At 40.9% G+C, this 20,194-nt stretch overlaps 1 protein-coding gene across 2 annotated transcripts; it reads left to right on the top strand.

Annotated features, from left to right (window-relative positions):
* The first annotated feature begins 930 nt into the window (after positions 1 to 930).
* On the top strand, positions 931 to 5,577 carry TYRP1 (tyrosinase related protein 1). Of its 2 annotated transcripts, none has more exons than XM_053456557.1 (8): positions 931 to 1,068; positions 1,736 to 2,146; positions 2,890 to 3,212; positions 3,438 to 3,642; positions 3,756 to 3,923; positions 4,546 to 4,725; positions 4,840 to 4,986; positions 5,173 to 5,577. In XM_053456557.1, the coding sequence occupies exons 2-8, from the start codon at positions 1,738 to 1,740 to the stop codon at positions 5,364 to 5,366; spliced, it is 1,626 nt and encodes a 541-aa protein (XP_053312532.1). In that variant the 5' UTR covers positions 931 to 1,068; positions 1,736 to 1,737; the 3' UTR covers positions 5,367 to 5,577. The 2 variants fall into 2 exon arrangements, with proteins under 2 accessions (XP_053312532.1, XP_053312524.1); XM_053456549.1 differs by lacking the exon at positions 931 to 1,068 and adding an exon at positions 1,392 to 1,486.
* The last annotated feature ends 14,617 nt before the right edge of the window (positions 5,578 to 20,194 follow it).

Below are 20,194 nucleotides of genomic sequence, written 5' to 3'. Positions count from 1 at the left end.
ACTTGAATGGTCAATATGTTTCATTGTTAGACTGATGCACATTTACCTATATGAGTACATTTCACATTACTGACCAGCACATATAAAGTGCCACCCTGCAGCATGTGGCATGTATAACCTCAAAGACATAAAGCAATTATTCAGTTCTTATTTGCTCTCAAACGCTATTGTTCTATGTTTCCATAAACCATGTCAGAAAATTGTCAGATGTTACCTTTGATGTACGAATTACACTTTAATAAAATGCGTAATTAAAAATGGCTCTGCTAAGTTATCTTTAAATGAAATGTATTTTAAAGGGGAATCTGGTTACTTTAACATATGAAGAATACAACATCATGCCTTAAATACACTGTATACTATATCGCACGATGTACGTATGGACCTGCTACGCTATTAACATTTATTTTCTAGAGTGTAGTGCGCAATTCAATTGTGGAGTTCAAATGAGGCCAGGAAAGGGTTAATCTCTGTAATTAGTAAATTAAAGCCTCAATTGAGCAAGCACCTTTAGATCTGATAAATACCAAGCACCGGCAAACCTCAGACTGTATGATTAGGTAAGAGCTTGTTATTTGTGATGCTTTGTTTAAGCGTTCTGTGGGTTTGGTCCTGTAGCCTATATGTGTCTGTAATATTGCACTCTTTTTATTAGATGTTTTATAGCTGATATGTTCCTGCAACGAGCGTTTAATGCAATTCTTAATAGCGGACTGAATATTTCTTGAAGTGTCGGGTTGTTAACTATTCTTTTGAATTTGAATAACTGTCTATTGATATATTCCGGACTTCAGTGGTTTTGTGAATTGTGTGTGTTTGACCCATGCTCTGGACCTTGTGGTCACAAGGAAATCAGCATGGAGTTGGTCATGTGCTAAGTGAAGTATACTGTGATATAAAGGGATTAGGATAGGCAGGGAAAAGCCTCTCCTGACCACATCAAACGGGTTATTGAGACATGGACTGTAAAACAAACTAGGCTGTCTCCTTTTTTCCAGCTTTTATGCTTTCCCATATCATCACAAAAGAATATCCCACATATCAACCGGTTCTGTAGGTCGTTGGAAGGTAGGTGGAGGTTCTCCTCAGTAGAATTTAGTAGTACTGAGTCATTCTGACAGTTTAATTTTAGTTATGTAATGTTTTAACTTCTCATTTTGTATCTTTTCAACATATGTTAATGTTTTTACAAATGGATTCTGGAGTGTCTGTCTCCTGGTGGCTTGACTTTGTGGGTTCTTTAAATTTTTTTTATTTATTTATTTTTTTTTCTTTTGGGGGGGAGGGAGTTAGAAAATTGTCTACCAGTTTGATCCTTTAATTGGCATGCCTGTCCCACCCACTCAGGGTGTGCATAGTATATAAACCTTTTATAGTAGTATCCCTATGGAACAACTTGGATGTATTTTACACATGATCTAGAGGTGTATGCAATGTAATCCCTGCTGCATCTTTAGTTTGTCTCATTTCTTTTCACTATACGCAGGTAAGTGAGAAGACTAACTTTTTTTTCTCTTTTTAGGCTATCGAGCCATATTGTGTTTTTTCCTCTTGACAAACAACTCGGAAGGCATTTAGGAGGATATACATGTGTATATGATATAAATTTACACACTGAGGCTAGTGGGTTTTTTTTTTTGTCTTTTTTTTTTTTTTTTCTCGTATATAACCAACTGATAATCGATGTTTGTTTGTTTTTCACCTTGGCTAAATGTCTCTACTTCTTTCTCTCTAGCTATGGCTGCTTTGAACAAGGCAATGTTTTCCTGCATCTCTTGGAGGATAATTGTGGTCCTTGCACTTGTTTCTATTGGCCATGATGTCTCTGCCCAATTTCCTCGCCAGTGCGTCACCCCTGAAGTTTTGGCGAGTGGGGAGTGCTGTCCGGGTCTTTTCCCTGATCAGTCTCCAGACCCAAATGACCAGTGTGGTGCTACAGTGGGTCGTGGTATTTGTGTGCCAGTTATAGTGGACACCAGACCTCATGGACCCCAGTATCAGCTCGATGGGCTAGATGACCGAGAGCAATGGCCAACACGTTTCTTCAATAGAACTTGTAGGTGCGTGGGACGATTTGATGGCTACAACTGTGGCAGCTGCAAGCCTGGGTGGACAGGTGATAAATGTGACCAGGCAGTAGTAGCAAGTAAGTCGTTTTTCACTTTATATATCTTATTTAAATTGTAACGTGTAAATTTTTTTTTATTTTAAAAAGCCTATGTGAGTCTTGTGGCAATTGTGTAAAATTCCTGATGCCCACCATCTTGCGATAGTTGGTCTCTCCAACCACTCTGCATATTTAAAATCTCAGTGACTAAGAAACCACAAAAATATCATGTTAGTGACTTAGTTGTGTGTGCATATGAATTATATGGACTATGTTCAGCCTTACTATGGGGGGGGTGACAATTCCACCCACATGAACTATAAGTCAAGAAATTTTATTTATATTTGGTAAAAAGCTACATGAATGCTTATTATTGGGTGGAGCTGTAGGATAGAAAGCCAGCGAGGCTTGTTTTGAAAGCAATATTGGCTTGGATACACGTCTGAGAACAAAAAGGTGTGACAGTATGTAATGAGTATTTCTGATAAGAAGCAGAGCAATCACTTTGGCAACCAGCTCTGCGTTAGAACTGCACTTTATATAATGACCACCGTAAAGCATATGCCAGATGTACAATAACTTTAGAAAAGAGCCACTGTGACTATTAAAGCAAAATAGTATAATTGTTTGTGGTACAATTTATACCAAAAAATATCACTACAAGATGGTGGAATACCCTGTGGGCCAATGCCTTCTTTGAAAAAGTCTGACTGGTATGCTGGATACCTGTAGCCAATAATTATTGCACATATGTTTACCTAGCCATAAAATTTTCTATCCAGTCAGGAGAAACATCTTAGATCTGCGCAAAGAGGAGAGGAAGAAGTTTGTAGATGCCTTGGACCTTGCAAAGAGGACAATCCATCCAGACTATGTCATAGCCACAAGGCGCTATGTAGAGCTTATAGATCCAACCCGAAACACCACAAACTTTGAAAATATATCGATCTATGACTTCTTTGTCTGGACCCACTATTACTCTGTCAGTAAGACTTTTCTTGGCCCTGGCCAAGGAAGTGCGGGTGGTATAGATTTCTCTCATGAGGGTCCAGCGTTCCTTACCTGGCACAGGTACCACTTGATGCAACTGGAAAGGGACCTCCAGGTATGTCTGAACTTTCTTTCCCTTAATTGACCAATTCTGTTTTTGTACAATGTGAAATTTGACAAAGCTCCATAATTCCTACATCTGTTTTGTATAGATATCTAGATGAATCTCTAATGGTTGCTACATACCATAGAAGTCTTATTTTTAATCTTGCTACTCCCAGTTTACTGGGAGTTATGAGAAATGAACATTGTTTTGTTGTAACCAAAACTCTTTGTTTAGAAACTACTTCGTGATCCCTCCTTTGCTCTTCCATATTGGAACTTTGCTATTGGTGGAAATGAGTGTGACATCTGCACAGACGACCTTGTGGGTGCCAGAAGTAATTTTGATTCTAATTTGATCAGTCCAAATTCTGTGTTTTCTCGTTGGCAAGTTGTGTGCGAATATGTGGAAGACTATGAATCCTTGGGAACGATCTGCAACAGTAAGTTCGGAAGGAAACATATTTTATATATAGCAGATTCTGAGGGAAACTCTACAAGCACATGTTAAAAGGGGATTTTGGTGTTGTAGAAAATGACTTTCCTTTCTTTCTAGATACAGCTGGCAGTCCGATCAGGCGAAATCCTGCTGGAAATACTGCCAGGCCAATGGTACAACGGCTTCCTGAGATACAAGATGTTGTACTCTGCTTAGAAGTGAATCTGTTTGATACGCCACCGTATTTCTCCAACTCCACTGACAGCTTCAGGAATACTATTGAAGGTACGTTAACTCTCAAATAGTCAAAATGACTGTAAAGTTACTGAATGATTACAGAAATGTAAATTTTCAAAGCTACCTTATGTTGATTACATGTACCAAGGTTTTGATTAAAGGAAAGTGTTTTGTGAAACCCCTTTCATCTTCTTACAATGACTTAATGTATGAGCTCATTAAACTCCCCTTGCAAAATAATAAATAACTTAATTATGCAGCTCTACCCAAGCGCCTCTTACAAGAGAACACTGGGGTTGGTTCTTAATAATGCATATTGGAGCCAGGGAATCAAATGCATCTGTCCTGTCATCTTCCCCCTTTTGGCTTGATGAGACCATGAACTCCTTTTTAGCAAAGTATCTGCCATAGGGGCATCGTGTCAAGCTGGTGTGTGTGGTGTAACAACTGGCCTGTTCTTTCAGCTGCTCTCAGAGTATAACATTACACAAATGCTTAGAGTATCAATCTGCTTATTGTGCGTGTAATGTAGACTCAAAATACTAGTTTAGTGTCCCTTAATACAAATGTGCATAAACTGTTTGCATGCTATGCATATGGGAGCACAATGAAACAAGGCAAAAACATTGGTCTATCAACCTTTGGTAAGGTGTCTGTACTTTTCACACAGGATACAGTGAACCATCTGGGAAGTATGACCCCTCTGTGAGAAGCCTCCATAATTTAGCCCATCTGTTTCTAAATGGAACTGGAGGGCAGACTCATCTGTCTCCAAATGATCCAATCTTCATTCTTCTGCATACCTATACTGATGCCATATTTGATGAATGGCTTAGAAGGCATGATACAGGTAAAGGAAAAAACGTTGCCCTGTTTCCCCACTAAAAACAAGGCTTTTTTTTGTGTTTTTTTTTTTTTTTTTTTTTTTTGTAATATATAAAATTTTGTTTTCTTTCCTCTACAGATCCAGCCCAATACCCAATTGAGAATGCCCCTATTGGCCACAACAGGCAATACAACATGGTCCCATTCTGGCCTCCAGTGACTAATAGTGAAATGTTTGTAACTGCACCACAAAACTTGGGCTACTCATACCAAGTCCAGTGGCCAAGTAAGTGACGTGTATGTGTGTATATAATACATCTTCTGTTTGCTTTGTAAAATAAAGCACTTTAAGGTAGGATATGCATCCACCCCGTTAGCTGGCCAGCGAATGTACTGAGTACCTGCACTTGATGTTCCTTTATCTCCAGCCAGCTATAAACACACGCCAATTTAACTTTTCTTCTTATTTCAGGTCGTTCATTCACCACTACAGAGATAATAACTGTTGCTGTTATAGCTGCTTTAATCCTTGTAGCTGTAGTTTTTGCTGGTGTTTCTTGTGCTGTACGCCGCAGAAGAAGTAAGAATGAGGTACTCCAGCCACTGCTTGGTGAACAATACCCACGTTACGCTGAAGATAATAAAGAGAACACTCAATCAGTGTGAATATACTGAACTGACTTACAATAAATGACTGTGTTCTAATGAAGATTAATGTTTTTATTTAGTATTATGTTGGAAACTTCATCACCTATCTTACTATGTAATATGGCTACTGTAGAATATTTGACAACTCAATGTTCAACCGACTGCAGGACACCAAAATTGTCTTGTGTACTAGAATAGGGCTCTAACATTAAACATGTTGTGAAAAAGCTTCTAGTTTCTTGTACTTGCGCTTTAATTGGAGTTTGGGGATGCGTGTCTGTCATGGTAGATGTCAAGTTGGTATTTTTAAAACAATACAACAGATTATAGCATTGGTGTAATATCTTGCTCGTCTAGGCTTTGAAATGAGGTCTATACAAACTTTTCTGTAGATGGTCCATGGCATATGTTCTTTCTAGGCAGTACCATAGCATGTTCACCCTTGGCATCATTGAGTAATAACTTCAATAGTTTTTTTTTTTTTTTTTTTCTCCCTGTTATGATTAAAAGCAAGGGATCTATAGGTAACAACATTTCTCTACAAGCATCATAGTTTGTTCAGCATCCGAGTTGGCAGAATCTTTCATGCAGAAGTATTGTGTGGACTGACCTAAACAGGCTATTGGATGCAGATAGAATCTCTTGAGTGTAGTGCATACCTTCTTTGCCCCCCCCTTTTTTTTGTTTATTTTATTATATCTATATATTATAATAAATTACAGCAATACAGTGTGGGTAGCTTTTGAGGCTTTCTCTTTTATTAAAAAAGTCAGTCTGCTTCTATTGCATTGCTAATATAGGCAGTATTTCAACTAGATTGTAGACTCTTGGAAATACTTAAATTTACAACTTTATCATCTTTCACCTCTGCTATCTTTAGGTAGAATCCCTAATATGAATTTTCCCGGTTTCTTTTAGGGGGAAGATCTATGCGGTCTCTGCGGAGAAAACAAGTTAGATCATGATGATATGCGTGCAATGACTGACCAGCAAGGGCCATGCAAAAAGCCTAGTAACCATGATCCCATTTATGCATAAACTTAAATCATTAACATTATTTAATTAAGCTTGGGCACAGGTTGGTGTATGAACACAATGCTAACTGTATATACTAATGGAAAATTATGTGTTTCAGCATTCACTTCAGGGCTTTTCTACATGAAACCTATACAGGGAACTAAAAAAGCTGGGCTTTTTTCCTCCGGCAGGGTTGATGGCAAATACTTGGCTATTCTAGAGCAAGCACTTTTTTTTTTTTCTTCATTATACATGGAGTTATCTTGTACTTAATATATCTACACACAAGAGTGACAAGTGATGCCTTAGAGCTAAGCCTCAAGTTTACGCTCTAGTTGCCCTCCCTAGAAAAACTGTGCCAGCTATATTTTCTATATGAATAGGACAAATCTGTCCATGAACACAAAAGGGAGAGGTGTGGATATTTCAATATTAAAAGGGATGAGCTTCAAAATGCAAAATGTTTAACTCTGCGTCCATGGTGTTATTACATGCACTATAAAACGACTAAAGCAAAACTACTGTTTAGGGTGGCATTTGTTATTTTTTTGTTACGGTCAAACCATATTTGTTACATGTCCCGAAGAATGTTTTCTAAATCCTCATGCGAATGTTGCCTTTTAAAATGTACTTTGTCATTTCTACCTCTAGAGGTCAGTATAAGATTATAATGCTGATTACCACTCCACATACCCATGTAAATTGATAACATATAGTGATTTATCACAACAGGTTTTGCAATTTATTTTTAATTTGAACTCAATTTTGTTTTAAAAAATATTTTCAATTACTAATGAAAAGTGCTGACTATACCTAAATACTAACTTAAATGTGAATTTATTACAAAGTTAGCAATGACACAGTTTTGTATTTCTATAAGATTTTACTTTTAAAATGGGTATGGGGGCAACTAGTGTATAATGTTTGTCTTTACTTATTTACTTATGATATCCAGGTATCTATTTATTATTATTTTTAATAGGCCAGCATATTCACTGAATTCAATAGGTTATCATAGATTATCAAGATGTCAGAAGCCTCCTTAATTAAGCTGTAATTGCACACTTCTAAACTAATGTAATTTAAATATAACAATAATCAGTGGGAATTATTTTTCCATTCACTTCAGATCAGTCTGAATATCTTATGAACACACACACACGTTTGGAAGGGTTAATAAAAAATTATCTTCAGGAGATGAAGCAGAGACTAGATTTTCTAGGTTCTACACTAGTGTTTTCATCCTAGCTGTTCGCCTGAAGAAGGCGGCAGTACGATATGTGTCTTAGGAATCTATACGCTATAGAGAGTTGTTATTCTCTCGCTATTCATCATGAAGGGTCTAACACCAGCAGGTTTCTTTAGCAAGAATGACTGAGCTGGTTCTGCACAATTTAATGGGTGATGGTCCTTTGAAGAAATCCACTGATTTAATCATACAGGGTAAACCAAGCTCTTCCTGCAACTGAAGCTTATTGGGTATGGCCCTTCATAATGAATAGGAGCTGAAATACAACTCTCCCTTTAGTGAATAGACCCTTCTTTTTGCATGTCTCCATTCTGTACATTTGCACCACTGAAAAAATAGCATAGTATATGTTATTTGTGCCGATGAAGATGTGGTTCTCTCTGCTTATTTCTACTATACCAGAGTTGTCACTTCAAACAAGCACCCGTTTGGGAACAAGGCTAAATGAAAACGATACAGGAAACACCTTTCTGGCGTGGACCTTGTTTGGGCTGTACGATTCCTTAAACATGCAAATACATGTTTGACATGTTGATTTCATTGTTTCGGAGGTGCTTTATTAGTTGAATAATTATAATTTACTATTTTTGCTGCAGGGGAAGGGGCTGATCTATCATGTTTTCTTATGTGATGCTACAATTTCATTTATTCTTTTTTGAGCATGAATAATAATAAAAAATAACACTGGTTGATGGTATTCATATTCTGGAATTGTCTAAATCTTATTTATTCTTGTACATCCAGTTACTGATATCTCTTACTATGTGTTTTCTATATGAATCTTTGGTAATATTACATTTTTGTCTATGATTTCAAGTTCAAGCCAAAAATGAATTTGAAAGGGTGTGAAACAGGTAGATAAACAACTTTTAGCTCAGATTATATGGGCAACAACAATGCTAAAGAATATGTAGGAGAATGAGCACAAGGCTATCTACTGTTCTTCAGTTTGGAAAACATAACTACCATCTATTGAAGAGTTAGAGACAGTCCAGCTCTACTGATGTTCTGACATCACAGATTTACACTTTTATTTTAAATCATATACACTAACCAATACAGGTAATAGTTAATGTTTAAATTCCCTTATATGTTTTAAGCAGCTGGTGTATTTTCTGGTGGCGCCAATTAACAAATTGCTTCAAGCCTGCTGTATCAAACTGGGTATATTGATTTAGTTGCCCTTGCTAACAATGCTGCATTGCTAAGTGTACTTGATTCCATCTATGGTGAGTCTCAATATGTCATGGATAGATCCACACCTTCTATACTTTATATCTGATCACAGGATACTTATAAACACAGAAACATATGTGGGAGACATTGTGTATAGGAGGGTACATATCAATGATTGATTGGTGGACGTAGCCAAAAATTGGTCTCATTGATGGAAATGACTGTGATTGATAGGTCCAAAAACCTGTGGGAGTTTTTCTTTACTTTTTTCACTCTGGCCAATCAGCATGTCAGGACCCGGGCGAGCAGGTCGGGTAGGAGTCCATGTGCAGGGGATACGGGGAACTCTGTCTGTACCCCTTTATGCATGGTGACAGAGAGATAGGTACAGACAGAGTAGCAGGACTGGAAAGGCAGAGACGGGAACAGAGGCAGGTACTGGCTAGGGAGCTGAGGCAGAGAGACGGGAGCTAAGGCAGGTACAGGTACAGGCACAGATACAGGCACGGCCCACTGGCAGGGCGGACGGGAACGGAGGCCCACAGGCAGGGCGGTCGGGGACGGAGGCCCACAGGCAGGGCGGACGGAGGCCCACTGGCAGGGCGGACGGGGACGGAGGCCCACAGGCAGGGCGGACGGGGACGGAGGCCCACAGGCAGGGCGGACGGGGACGGAGGCCCACAGGCAGGGCGGACGGGGACGGAGGCCCACTGGCAGGGCGGACGGGGACGGAGGCCCACTGGCAGGGCGGACGGGGACGGAGGCCCACTGGCAGGGCGGACGGGGGCGGAGGCCCACTGGCAGGGCGGACGGGGGCGGAGGCCCACTGGCAGGGGTTCAGGCACAAGCACGGGTTCAGCAACAAGCTCAGGTACAGGTAGCGGCTCAGAGCAAAGCAGTCCTTACAACATCAATGCCAAGGCCCTGACTGAAGGGCAGGGCAGGTCTTAGAAAGGCAGGGCGTTACTCAGTCAATGAGGCGCAGCTGTACCTGATAATGAGCTCCAGCGCACTCCAGAGGGAGGAGGGTGGCCACTAGAGGAAGCAGATGGAACTACCACATGTATGATACAGCCAGGGTTCAGGCAGCAGAGAGTGGATCCTGACAGTACCCCCCCCCCCTCAAGGAGCGGCCTCCGGGCGATCCTAGGACGGCAGAGTCTCAGTAGCCAACGGTGCTGAATGCTCTTCTTGCTCGTACAGCATTTTCAAAGACGTGCAGGTCACCCCGGCGTACAATAGTCCCATTAGACGCCACCACACACTCTGGTGACATAGCCTTGGATGTGCTGGCCTGGGTGTTATAGACGTTAGCCGCTGGATGCGTGGAAGTAAAAGTCCCGGTGAGTGCTTGTCTGGACTGACTTCTAAATTCGTCAGGGGTTAGGAATTCCCCCTGTACACAGAGTCCCACTGACCGGTATGGGCTATTACCGGGACTGGACTGGATGGAGGCAGGAATGGAGAAAGGTGTACCAATTCTCTGATCGCGCAGAAGTTGCTCGTACCGGTTGAGGTCTTTCCTGTGCACGATCGTCCCATCGGACGCCAGGACGTTACCGGGAGCCCCAAGGGAGTGTCTTGCGGTTTGGGGTTTACTGTTCTTAGTCCTGTGAGCGATGGGAGTGGTAGCCCCAACCGCAAAAACAGCCGTGTTGTTTTTGAGCTCGGGTGCGTAAGCCATCTCAGCCTCTGAAGGAGCATCGTCCACGTCCGACCAGTCAGGATTGTCCAACATGATCTGGACATCTTCTGACATGGCTTCAGACAGCGCAAGTTCTCCTGGTGCTGTGATATGAGAAGTCTCTGGTTCACCGGACTGAGGAAGAGACGGGGTGTGCTCCAGCTGTGACAGGTTGCTGGTGTCATCTGCAGGTTCCTGGGCACAGGGTTGGTCAGTGTGGGTTGCGGGTTGCTTAGCAGGTTTCCACGGACAATACGTTATCCTATGACCGGTCTCACCGCAATAATAACACAAGTTGTCCTCTCGACGTTTTTGTTTCTCTTCTTTGGTGAGAGGCTCACGCTTAACGCTTTTCTGTGGTGTTTTCTTGCCCTTGGTCTTGGTCATAGGCTTTTGTTTAGTGCTATCACATTCCAACACAGACCTTACAGATTTGCACAGCTGCAGAAGACACTCGGCCAGTACTTCCAGAACTGCAGTCATCCCCGCGGACTCCTTGGTATGGCCGTGGCATTCTGTCAGGACCCGGGCGAGCAGGTCGTGTAGGAGTCCATGTGCAGGGGATACGGGGAACTCTCTCAGAGTAGCAGGACTGGAAAGGCAGAGACGGGAACAGAGGCAGGTACTGGCTCGGGAGCTGAGGCAAAGAGACGGGAGCTAAGGCAGGTACAGGTACAGATACAGGTACACTGGCAGGGCAGACGGGAACGGAGGCCCACAGGCAGGGCGGACGGGAACGGAGGCCCACTGGCAGGGCGGACGGGAACGGAGGCCCACTGGCAGGGCGGACGGGAACGGAGGCCCACTGGCAGGGCGGACGAGGACAGAGACGGGTTCAGGCGCAAGCACGGGTTCAGGCGCAAGCACGGGTTCAGGCGCAAGCACGGGTTCAGGCGCAAGCACGGGTTCAGGCGCAAGCACGGGTTCAGGCGCAAGCACGGGTTCAGGCGCAAGCACGGGTTCAGGCGCAAGCACGGGTTCAGGCGCAAGCACGGGTTCAGGCACAAGCACGGGTTGGGTTCAGCAACAAGCTCAGGTACAGGTAGCGGCTCAGAGCAAAGCAGTCCTTACAACATCAATGCCAAGGCCCTGACTGAAGGGCAGGGCAGGTCTTATAAAGGCAGGGCTTTACTCAGTCAATGAGGCGCAGCTGTACCTGATAATGAGCTCCAGCGCACTCCAGAGGGAGGAGGGTGGCCACTAGAGGAAGCAGATGGAACAACCACATGTATGATACAGCCAGGGTTCAGGCAGCAGAGAGTGGATCCTGACACAGCATTTACAAAGGGAAAGGACAAGTATTAGATATCTAAATTTACTGATGACATTTTAACTTGTCAGTAGCAGCAGTTACAAATCGATGAGAGTTGGCGTATGAGACAGTGACAGTTAGTTTAGCAGAGGCTCACCTACCATACTACTAGTTAATTAATAGTTTAATTCAGGAAATTCAGTCCTGCTCCACGTGGCCATCATCTGCCAGTGACTGCCTGCCAAGGCCCAGTGCCCTACTGCCACTAGAGGTGGCACAGGGAGAGCACTGTTTCAGGTGCAGAGGTGGTACAGGCAGGCTGTTTCAGGGGCAGAGGTGGCACAGGAAGGCTGCTTAAGGAGCAGATGTGGCACAGGTATGCTGTTTCAGGGGCAGAGGTGGTACAGGCAGGCTGTTTCAGGGGCAGAGGTGGCACAGGCAGGCTGTTTTAGGGGCAGAGGTGGCACAGGAAGGCTGCTTAAGGAGCAGAGGTGGCACATGTATGCTGTTTCATGGGCAGAGGTGGCACAGGTATGCTGTTTCAGGGTTAGAGGTGGTAAAGACAGGCTTCTTAAGGGCAGAGGTGGCACAGGCAGGCTGTTTCAGGGGCACAGGCGGTACAGGAAGGCTGTTTATGGGGCAGAGATGGCAGGGGCTGAAGTGGCACATGCAGGTTGTTAAGGGGACAGTGGTGACAGAGGAAGGTTGTTTCAGGGGCAAACGTGGCAGGCTGTTTAGGAGGGCAGAGATGGCACAGGCAGGCTTGTTAGGGGACAAAAATGGCACAGACAAGCTCATTGGAGGCACTGACAAGCTGTTTTGGGGGCAAAGATGGCACTGTGGGACACCTTGCTTGTGAAATTGGTGTGAGGTGTGGGCTCATGAACTTGACCACGCAATAAAATATATGGGCCTGGTGTCGAAAAACATGGCTTCTTTTCCATTCCCAGTCCCTGGCCAAATCAATGGAGAGCCGACCCACTATGGACCCACTAAAATCTTCAGGAAAGGCTGCCAGCCAAAAGGCACAGATATATAATATATATAATATATATATATATATACACATAGTGTATTCATAGAGGATGAAAAATGTCAAACGCAGGCAAGCACGAAAAAAGAAACCAGAGAAGTAGAAAAGGAAAGTTTTAGTCTTTATTTTCTGAATGGTAAAAAGCATTGTTTGCAACAAACAATAGTATACATTTTTAACAATAGATATCCTGGTATTTCTTATTGCAGTGAACATTTCTTTTTATTATGTTTTAGTTAGGCAGCTATATGATAAGAAGGGCCCACCTGTATAATTGTATATTCAGGGTCATAGCTCCTTTATTTGGCCTTGAGTGTAGGGTCTAAAACATAAATTAGAAAGTTTTAACATTTTGGATCCTAATAACTTTCATCAACTAAACCCCAGAAAATATTGAGGACTCTGCATACCACAGGTTTTTTTCCATGTTTAAAAGCACGTTCAAACTACCTATCAACACATTAACTGATGTAGTTAGGTGAATTACACCTCCTTTCTGTATATCCCACTTTGCAGCCTTATGAGCCACATGTAGGGTTTATGTGGTCATTCTGGTGTAAATTGATGTATAGTGATCAGGTTCTTACACATTCAACCAATGCATTATGGGTCCATAATTCCAATAATAGTATTTCCACACTCAAACCAATACATTTGGTGCCAGCATATTTCAAGGTCTACCAGAAGGTGTCACTAGCAATCCTTATCGTTGCCTGCTTAAGTGTGAGCTGAAACACCAGTTGAATTTAACAAAAGATGAAGTACCGTGTGGCATGCAGTAAAATAAACCGATCATCTTTTCATAATAATACTCTTGTGTATACCAATGCTTTAAAGCATTAATTTCCAATTGTAGATAGCGGCATTCCTAGCACATTTGACACCCAGGAATGATGTTATCTTAGGAAGGGTCCACACAATGTATGATGAAAAAGTGAGGATAGTGTTAGTTAGTAGCACCTGGAGACAATATTTCTTTGCTACCCCAAGTAAATTAAACTCATTCTCACTGTAAAACCATACACTTTTACATACATACACACTCTATCTCCCTCCCAACTAACTCCAGGCTTACCTCTGACACCATACGCTGAAACTAAATGCTCACACACAAATAGCATATACTGTACACTTATAAATACACATATGCTCACTTAATTTATCACCCTCTTCCTCTCACCTCACCATGTCTCACATCTCCCTCATCTTCCTCTCCCTCTCATACATTATTTTCCTACTCTCTCTCTCTCTCTCTCTCTCTCTCTCTCTCTCTCTCTCACTCCTCCTGTACCTCCCTCACACTCTTCTCCTGTTTCACACTCTCGTCTTCACATCTTTTTCCTCTCCCTCTCAAACCTTCTCCTCCTTTTCCATTCTTTAACACCTTTCTTATACACTTCTCTCTCTCTCTGTCTCTCTCACTACCTAACCTTTGCCCTAACAGTTAACCAGTTTCAAACACACATACACCCCCCCCTCTCTAATTATCTCTCGCCTCTTTCTTCCAGTAACTCTCCTTTTTCATTACTTCTTCTCTTTCTCTCTCAACCTTCTTGTTATCTCGTGGTGCGTGCCGCTTCACTGTTGAGTGCCAAGATATGACATCATATCTGCTCAGCATCAGTCGACAGCACACATTGTGAGGAAGCACTGAAACAGAGGTCTATAGGAACAGATATCAAACTCCCTTTCATTTTGGGCTGGTTAGAGCAAGATCCATCCTCTCCCCCACCTACCAGCTCATCCAGCAGCGGGCAGTCCAGTCCTCCTCTGGAGAGATATGACTGGGTGGCAGACATCACAAATTGCTGACCACCGCACCCTGCTATTAAATGGTACATGGGTTTCTTCCCTTATTCTTTCATAATTTTGTATTACCACAAGCTAAAGTACCAAGCTTCTTCTAACTAGCATTTTGTATTAACACAAACTTTTGTATTAATAAAAGTTAATTCAATTAACTGAAAAGGGTATTGGATTTTGAAAAACACATTCAGCTCCATATAGAGGAATAAAAATATCTGTTTTGAACCTGCTATTCTTTGACATTTTTTATTAATGGTATACCACCTAGCGTGAGTATGACGTAATGATCAATTAGACCACATTTTCCATACAATCAGTGATGTTTATTGTACCACGAAAGGAAAGTTTTGATACACAGCTGTTTTTTTTCAGCCAACCTCTTTAAAATGGAAAAATACTGTCAATCAATGGAAAAAGATAAAAATCCAGTAAATACTGAAAAGGGATTAACTGGGAAATACATATTAAACTAAAAGTTGCCTTACTAATACCAAAATGTTTTGAATTCATAAAATCCAAATTTTATGAAATATAGTTGCAATAATTGTTGGGGAAAAAATGTACTGCTTTACACAATATTAGAAAACCAAAAGCATGAAGAAAATTGGTTAAGTATTATTAGTGATATTAGGGATCTATAGCGCTAAACAATGTTACAGATAAAAGACATCACAGGCTTCAAATGGTAAAAACATTCCAGATGCTGTAATTGGGGAATTTGGATGTACTTTTCATACTGACTGTTTTTTAGGTCCAGTGTTCTTCAAACCTTTGTTTTTAAACCTCTCTTTCACATGGGTCAAATGGGGCAGCTGACCTGGGCCCAGGTTTCCTTTGGGGTGCAATGGCAAATGGCTCTTGGCCACTCTTCACTGCTAGCATAGTATGGAGTGGTAGGTATGTGGTTGTTTAAAAAGAAAGAAAAAACAACATGGGAGACTAATCTCGAACGGACAGTGCTGAAATAGCTTGCCCTATAGAAAGATACCTACTCAGGAGTGATGTTACCAGTTTTTTTTGCTCACTTGCACCATTACAGATGTAGCCTCAACATGAGCATATCAGACTGGTCTCACCCATGTGTGCACCCAGATTGAATGCATAGGACTTGTCATCTTTGTCCTCAAACAGCCTGCCTGTGTCATCTTTTCCACCAAAATACCTCTCTGTCTGCGCCATCTTTGCCCCAAAGAGACTACCTGTGACATTGTTGCCCCAATCAGTCTGCCTGTGCCACCTTGTTCCCAAAACAGCCTCCTTGTGCCATCTTTGCTAAAAACAACCTGCCTGGGCCACCTTCTTCCCAAAATGGCTTCCTTGTGCCATCTTTGCTCCAAACAGAATGCCTGTTCAATCTTTCCCCCCTACTTACACATCTATGCTATCACACCCATCACACCCAAATCTACACCTGACACTATCACACGTAATTTATCCCACAAGACTGAAATAAGCATATGGACGAAATGCACCTGCACAGGCCTGAGCACCATCCACACACATGTACCTTCACACAGGTAAGAGAAGATGGAGCCCTTCTGTCAGTGTCCCCCCAACCCAGTAACATAGCATTTATACTTATTCAAACTTGCCAAGCTCTCCTTAATACAGTCCTCTGTGGACACCCATGCCACACGGAGCTGCCCTGCCACAGCCCAGTCACTGACATTTAATCATGACCCAGTACTGAGCCTCAACTTTGATTTTGGCTCATCTGTAGAACAAACTGACTACACCGCTTTGGTGCATTATTAATGGTGTCCAAAGAAGGCTATAAATTGCATATAATATAATTAATATTCTTTTATAACGCATTGTTTATAATGGAAGATGGCTGTTACTTGTTTGCTCACCATAAACATACTGAATTTTGAAGAATCTTCTATCTAACCGATATACTATTTTGAATGTAATACAATTCTTTAATTATGCATACTGTGCATATGTTTGGTATGGTTAGCTCATAGCTTTTCCTTCAAAATGTGGAATGCACGTATGTGTCCCTCGATTCCTTCTCTCATGCTCGTACATTCAATTACATTGAAGTGCCTTGACCTAGACATGACCTCAGGGTCATTTTGTCTTTTCCACATGTATGCTATAGTCATTATACAGAAAACCTCCTAGGTCCTACTATCAATTTCAATATCTGCACAAATAACTTAGCCTTGCATTTCAGCAATATGTTCTCCTACGTCTCATCTAGGCTCTTAAATGGGTATCTCATTTTACCGTAAACATTTGTCTGTCTGCTAGACTCATGCGTCATCCTGTTGTGAGATCATAAAATATTCTGAGTAGCCAATGGCATCTTCTGGTTTATCTTGTGAGTGGTAGCAAAATACAATATATGTATATATGTTTGCTTTTAAATCAAACATTGTCATATTAGCACTATGGTAAATATAAAAGTCAGTAACATAACCATAGAACAAAAATGTATTTTATACATTAGATTCTAATCCGGTAAAGAGTTATATCAATGATCATTAACTAAAACTGAATAGTACTAACTTTACTAATCTGTCAAAAAGACTGCATTAATTGAGGTAAATTGAACAAGATTTCTGAAACCATAATGTTTCACATAAACAATGCAGCCGTGTGTTTTTGTGTCATGATATTTATGACTCCAATCAGTAGACTTTCCCTTGCCAATTCAAATATTAACAATGAATGTTTTATTAAAATGTATGTATAATTATTTATTATAAAAATATTTTATAAAATATATCATATATTTGTTTTAAATTTAGGAACCTCTGTAAGGACATAACAATTTCAATTATATAGCACCAACAATTTATACAGCGCTTCTTTCAATACATATTTTCAATGTGTATGACAAAACTGCAACTGACGGACTAAGACAAACTAATACATTAGGTAAAGAGGGCCCTGCTAGAAAGCTTACACTCTGTATCAAGGAGTACATGGTCTCGATATTTCTAGACTGATGAGATGACCCCAATAGAAAGTTTGTGACTAAAACTGGATTACTAAAACTGTAAGAATTAGAAAATTATCATTTCTATAGAATTATACTGCTTTGATTTGATATTTTCACTAATTCTAATTTAAAACTGTAGTTATGCTAATATATATATGTACTATGTACAATGTACAGTTGACATACTGTATAGTATATGGAGGTACTATGCCCTTTGTCTACCTTGGTAATGTTCCATGTTTATGTGTTATATATATTCCCCATTTGGCAAATGTCTCCACCGGGAAGGAGATACATCTTTTGACTACAGTCAGGGTTCCGGGAATCATGTGTAGAAGGAAGAACATAGGGATTTGGATTACCTAAGAGAGGCACTTTGGACACGGCCAGACAGTCCCATATTTTTTCTGCTCACATAGCGTGTGGACAGGCATATCAAGCAAAAGACCTCATGCTGCAGCACCTGATCTGCTCGTTGTGCCAGATGGCCAATCTGGGCATGACTTGGCAGGTATTTATTTCAAAAAAGCTACGTCTACTGTTCATCCATTGTTTTCTCTTGTCTAGTCTCCATGATCAATATTTCTGTGTTAGTTATACAGGACCTCCCTGAAAAGGAAGAAGTGATACTTATCATACTACTATAACATTATTTTCTATCTGTGTGCAATATTCAAAGTACAAAAAGTAAAAAAGGAAGAGAAAACTTTACATATCCAGTGCTTCAAGAATTCAATTTAAAGCAAAGCTATCAAGTTTCACTGAGAAATTCCGCAAAACTAACAAATCATTCTATTCAAGTGCTTAAACACAATGCCCTAAGAGTACCTATCACATTAATAATTAACTTTGCTCTGAGTTAGCAAGTATTTTTTTGTAATCAGGAACCCTAAACAGAATCCACATATTTTATACTTTTTTTTCTGTATTTTGCATTTTAGCTGTTTGTCATGTCAAAAAAGTTAATAATTCTAAGACATATGTCAACAACTACAGTGGCAGATGTATTGATGATTGATTTAAGAAATACATAGTGAGAGTTATAGTATTTTAACCTTTTTTTAAGGTTTATTAACTATGTTTCGCTCCATTAGCAAAATGCATAGTCAAAAAATGTCATCACTCAGTACTCAGTATAAATGCGTTCCAATGTTTTTTAGGACAAAGAGTCAAGTGTGACATTTCTGTAGAAAAAGAGTAGCTAAAACACTACATAAGGTAGGTTAGGTAAATATGTATTTACTCGATACAGTAAGTTGTGAAGGCATGAAATAGCACACCAATAGTGATTATAGCTAGATGTCATATGCAGATCCGAGAAAAAATGGCAGCATGTTTGGGTGGTAGGGATAAAGTCCTGAGTCTCAGACTTTCCTCTGTATGTCCCTAATTTTCAGGAGGAGGCAGAGTTCCTCTGGGTGACATATCATTGAGAGTTGCATTGAAGATTTGAAGGTTGAGGCTTCACCAGGGTGAGTTAGCGTGTGAGTGTGTGAGTATGTCAGTGTGTGTGTATCCAGGTATGTTAGTGTGTATGTGTGTGTGGGGGGGGTGTTAGTGTGTGTTTGTGTGAGTGCCTGTGTGTTATTATGAGTGTCTTTGCGTTAGGTCTAGGTGTGTGTGTTAGTGTGAATGCCCCTCCAGAGATCAGGCTCTGGATCTACCTCTGCTAGATGTGTGTGAGCTAAGACTCTTTTATATATGAGCCTGTTGGATACTTTGTGTGGGAACTCTCGCTGGAAGGGTATCTTTGTACACTTTTTTGTGTTGCACATATAATTTATTCACTTATTATTTCGTTGCGCAGACACTTGTGTGGTTTTGATTGTATTTAATTTGGAACATTTTGGGGAGTTTGGTCCTGTGTCTTTGCAGCACCACCTCTTCAGAAGGTGTAATATTTATAGTTAATTAGAATATTGCACTTCACTCTTTTGTATTTTGAGTAATTAGCAGTTTTTGTTTGCAAAAATGTTCACCTGTTAACAGATCGTGTGCTTTTATATTTTATTTGAAATTGCTTTTTGTGTTTGTCACAGAGAGGAAGTAGGCCAGGTGTAGTGTGGTAGGAATGGGAGAGTGAGTGACTAGTTGAGGGAAGAGACAGGATCAGCAACAGAAGGCCACATATAATAAAGGTTAAGCCAGGTTGTCTGTATTGGTCCTCATGGAAGAACCAAGAGGAGGATTTAGCTTCTCTAGTTTAATGTACTTCCCAAAAGCATGGCATGGCGAGGATGTCTCTAGGCACTTTTCCCACTGGCCTGCTTAATTCAAGTGCTGCATCAAAATGCTGAGTTAGTGTTCACTCCCAGCCCATGGACTTATATATATATGGCATTAGGAATCAAACAGGATGCACATCCAACAAGAGAAAATAACATTTTGCAGGTGGGACATTGGGTTAGTCATTGGTTAGTCATTACAAACATAATTCGCAATGTACTTTTAATGTCCGGACACCAAAAAGACTGGGATTATAAAAGGCTTGAAATGCTAATGCAACACAATAACTATGCATCTGTTTAAAAGTGCAACTTTAATTCCTTTACAATAGCATGCCAGAAGACACAGCAAACTCTCTAGTAACTATAAAAAGAGAATCATCTATTGAGTAGTTGTTGAGTGATATCATGTATGTATGTGTGTATGTCTAAACTGAATTACAAGACAGATTCC

Source organism: Spea bombifrons, chromosome 1, assembly GCF_027358695.1.
Source record: "Spea bombifrons isolate aSpeBom1 chromosome 1, aSpeBom1.2.pri, whole genome shotgun sequence".
Classification (NCBI taxonomy): domain Eukaryota; kingdom Metazoa; phylum Chordata; class Amphibia; order Anura; family Pelobatidae; genus Spea; species Spea bombifrons.
This window is presented reverse-complemented; position numbering and strand designations above follow the sequence as displayed.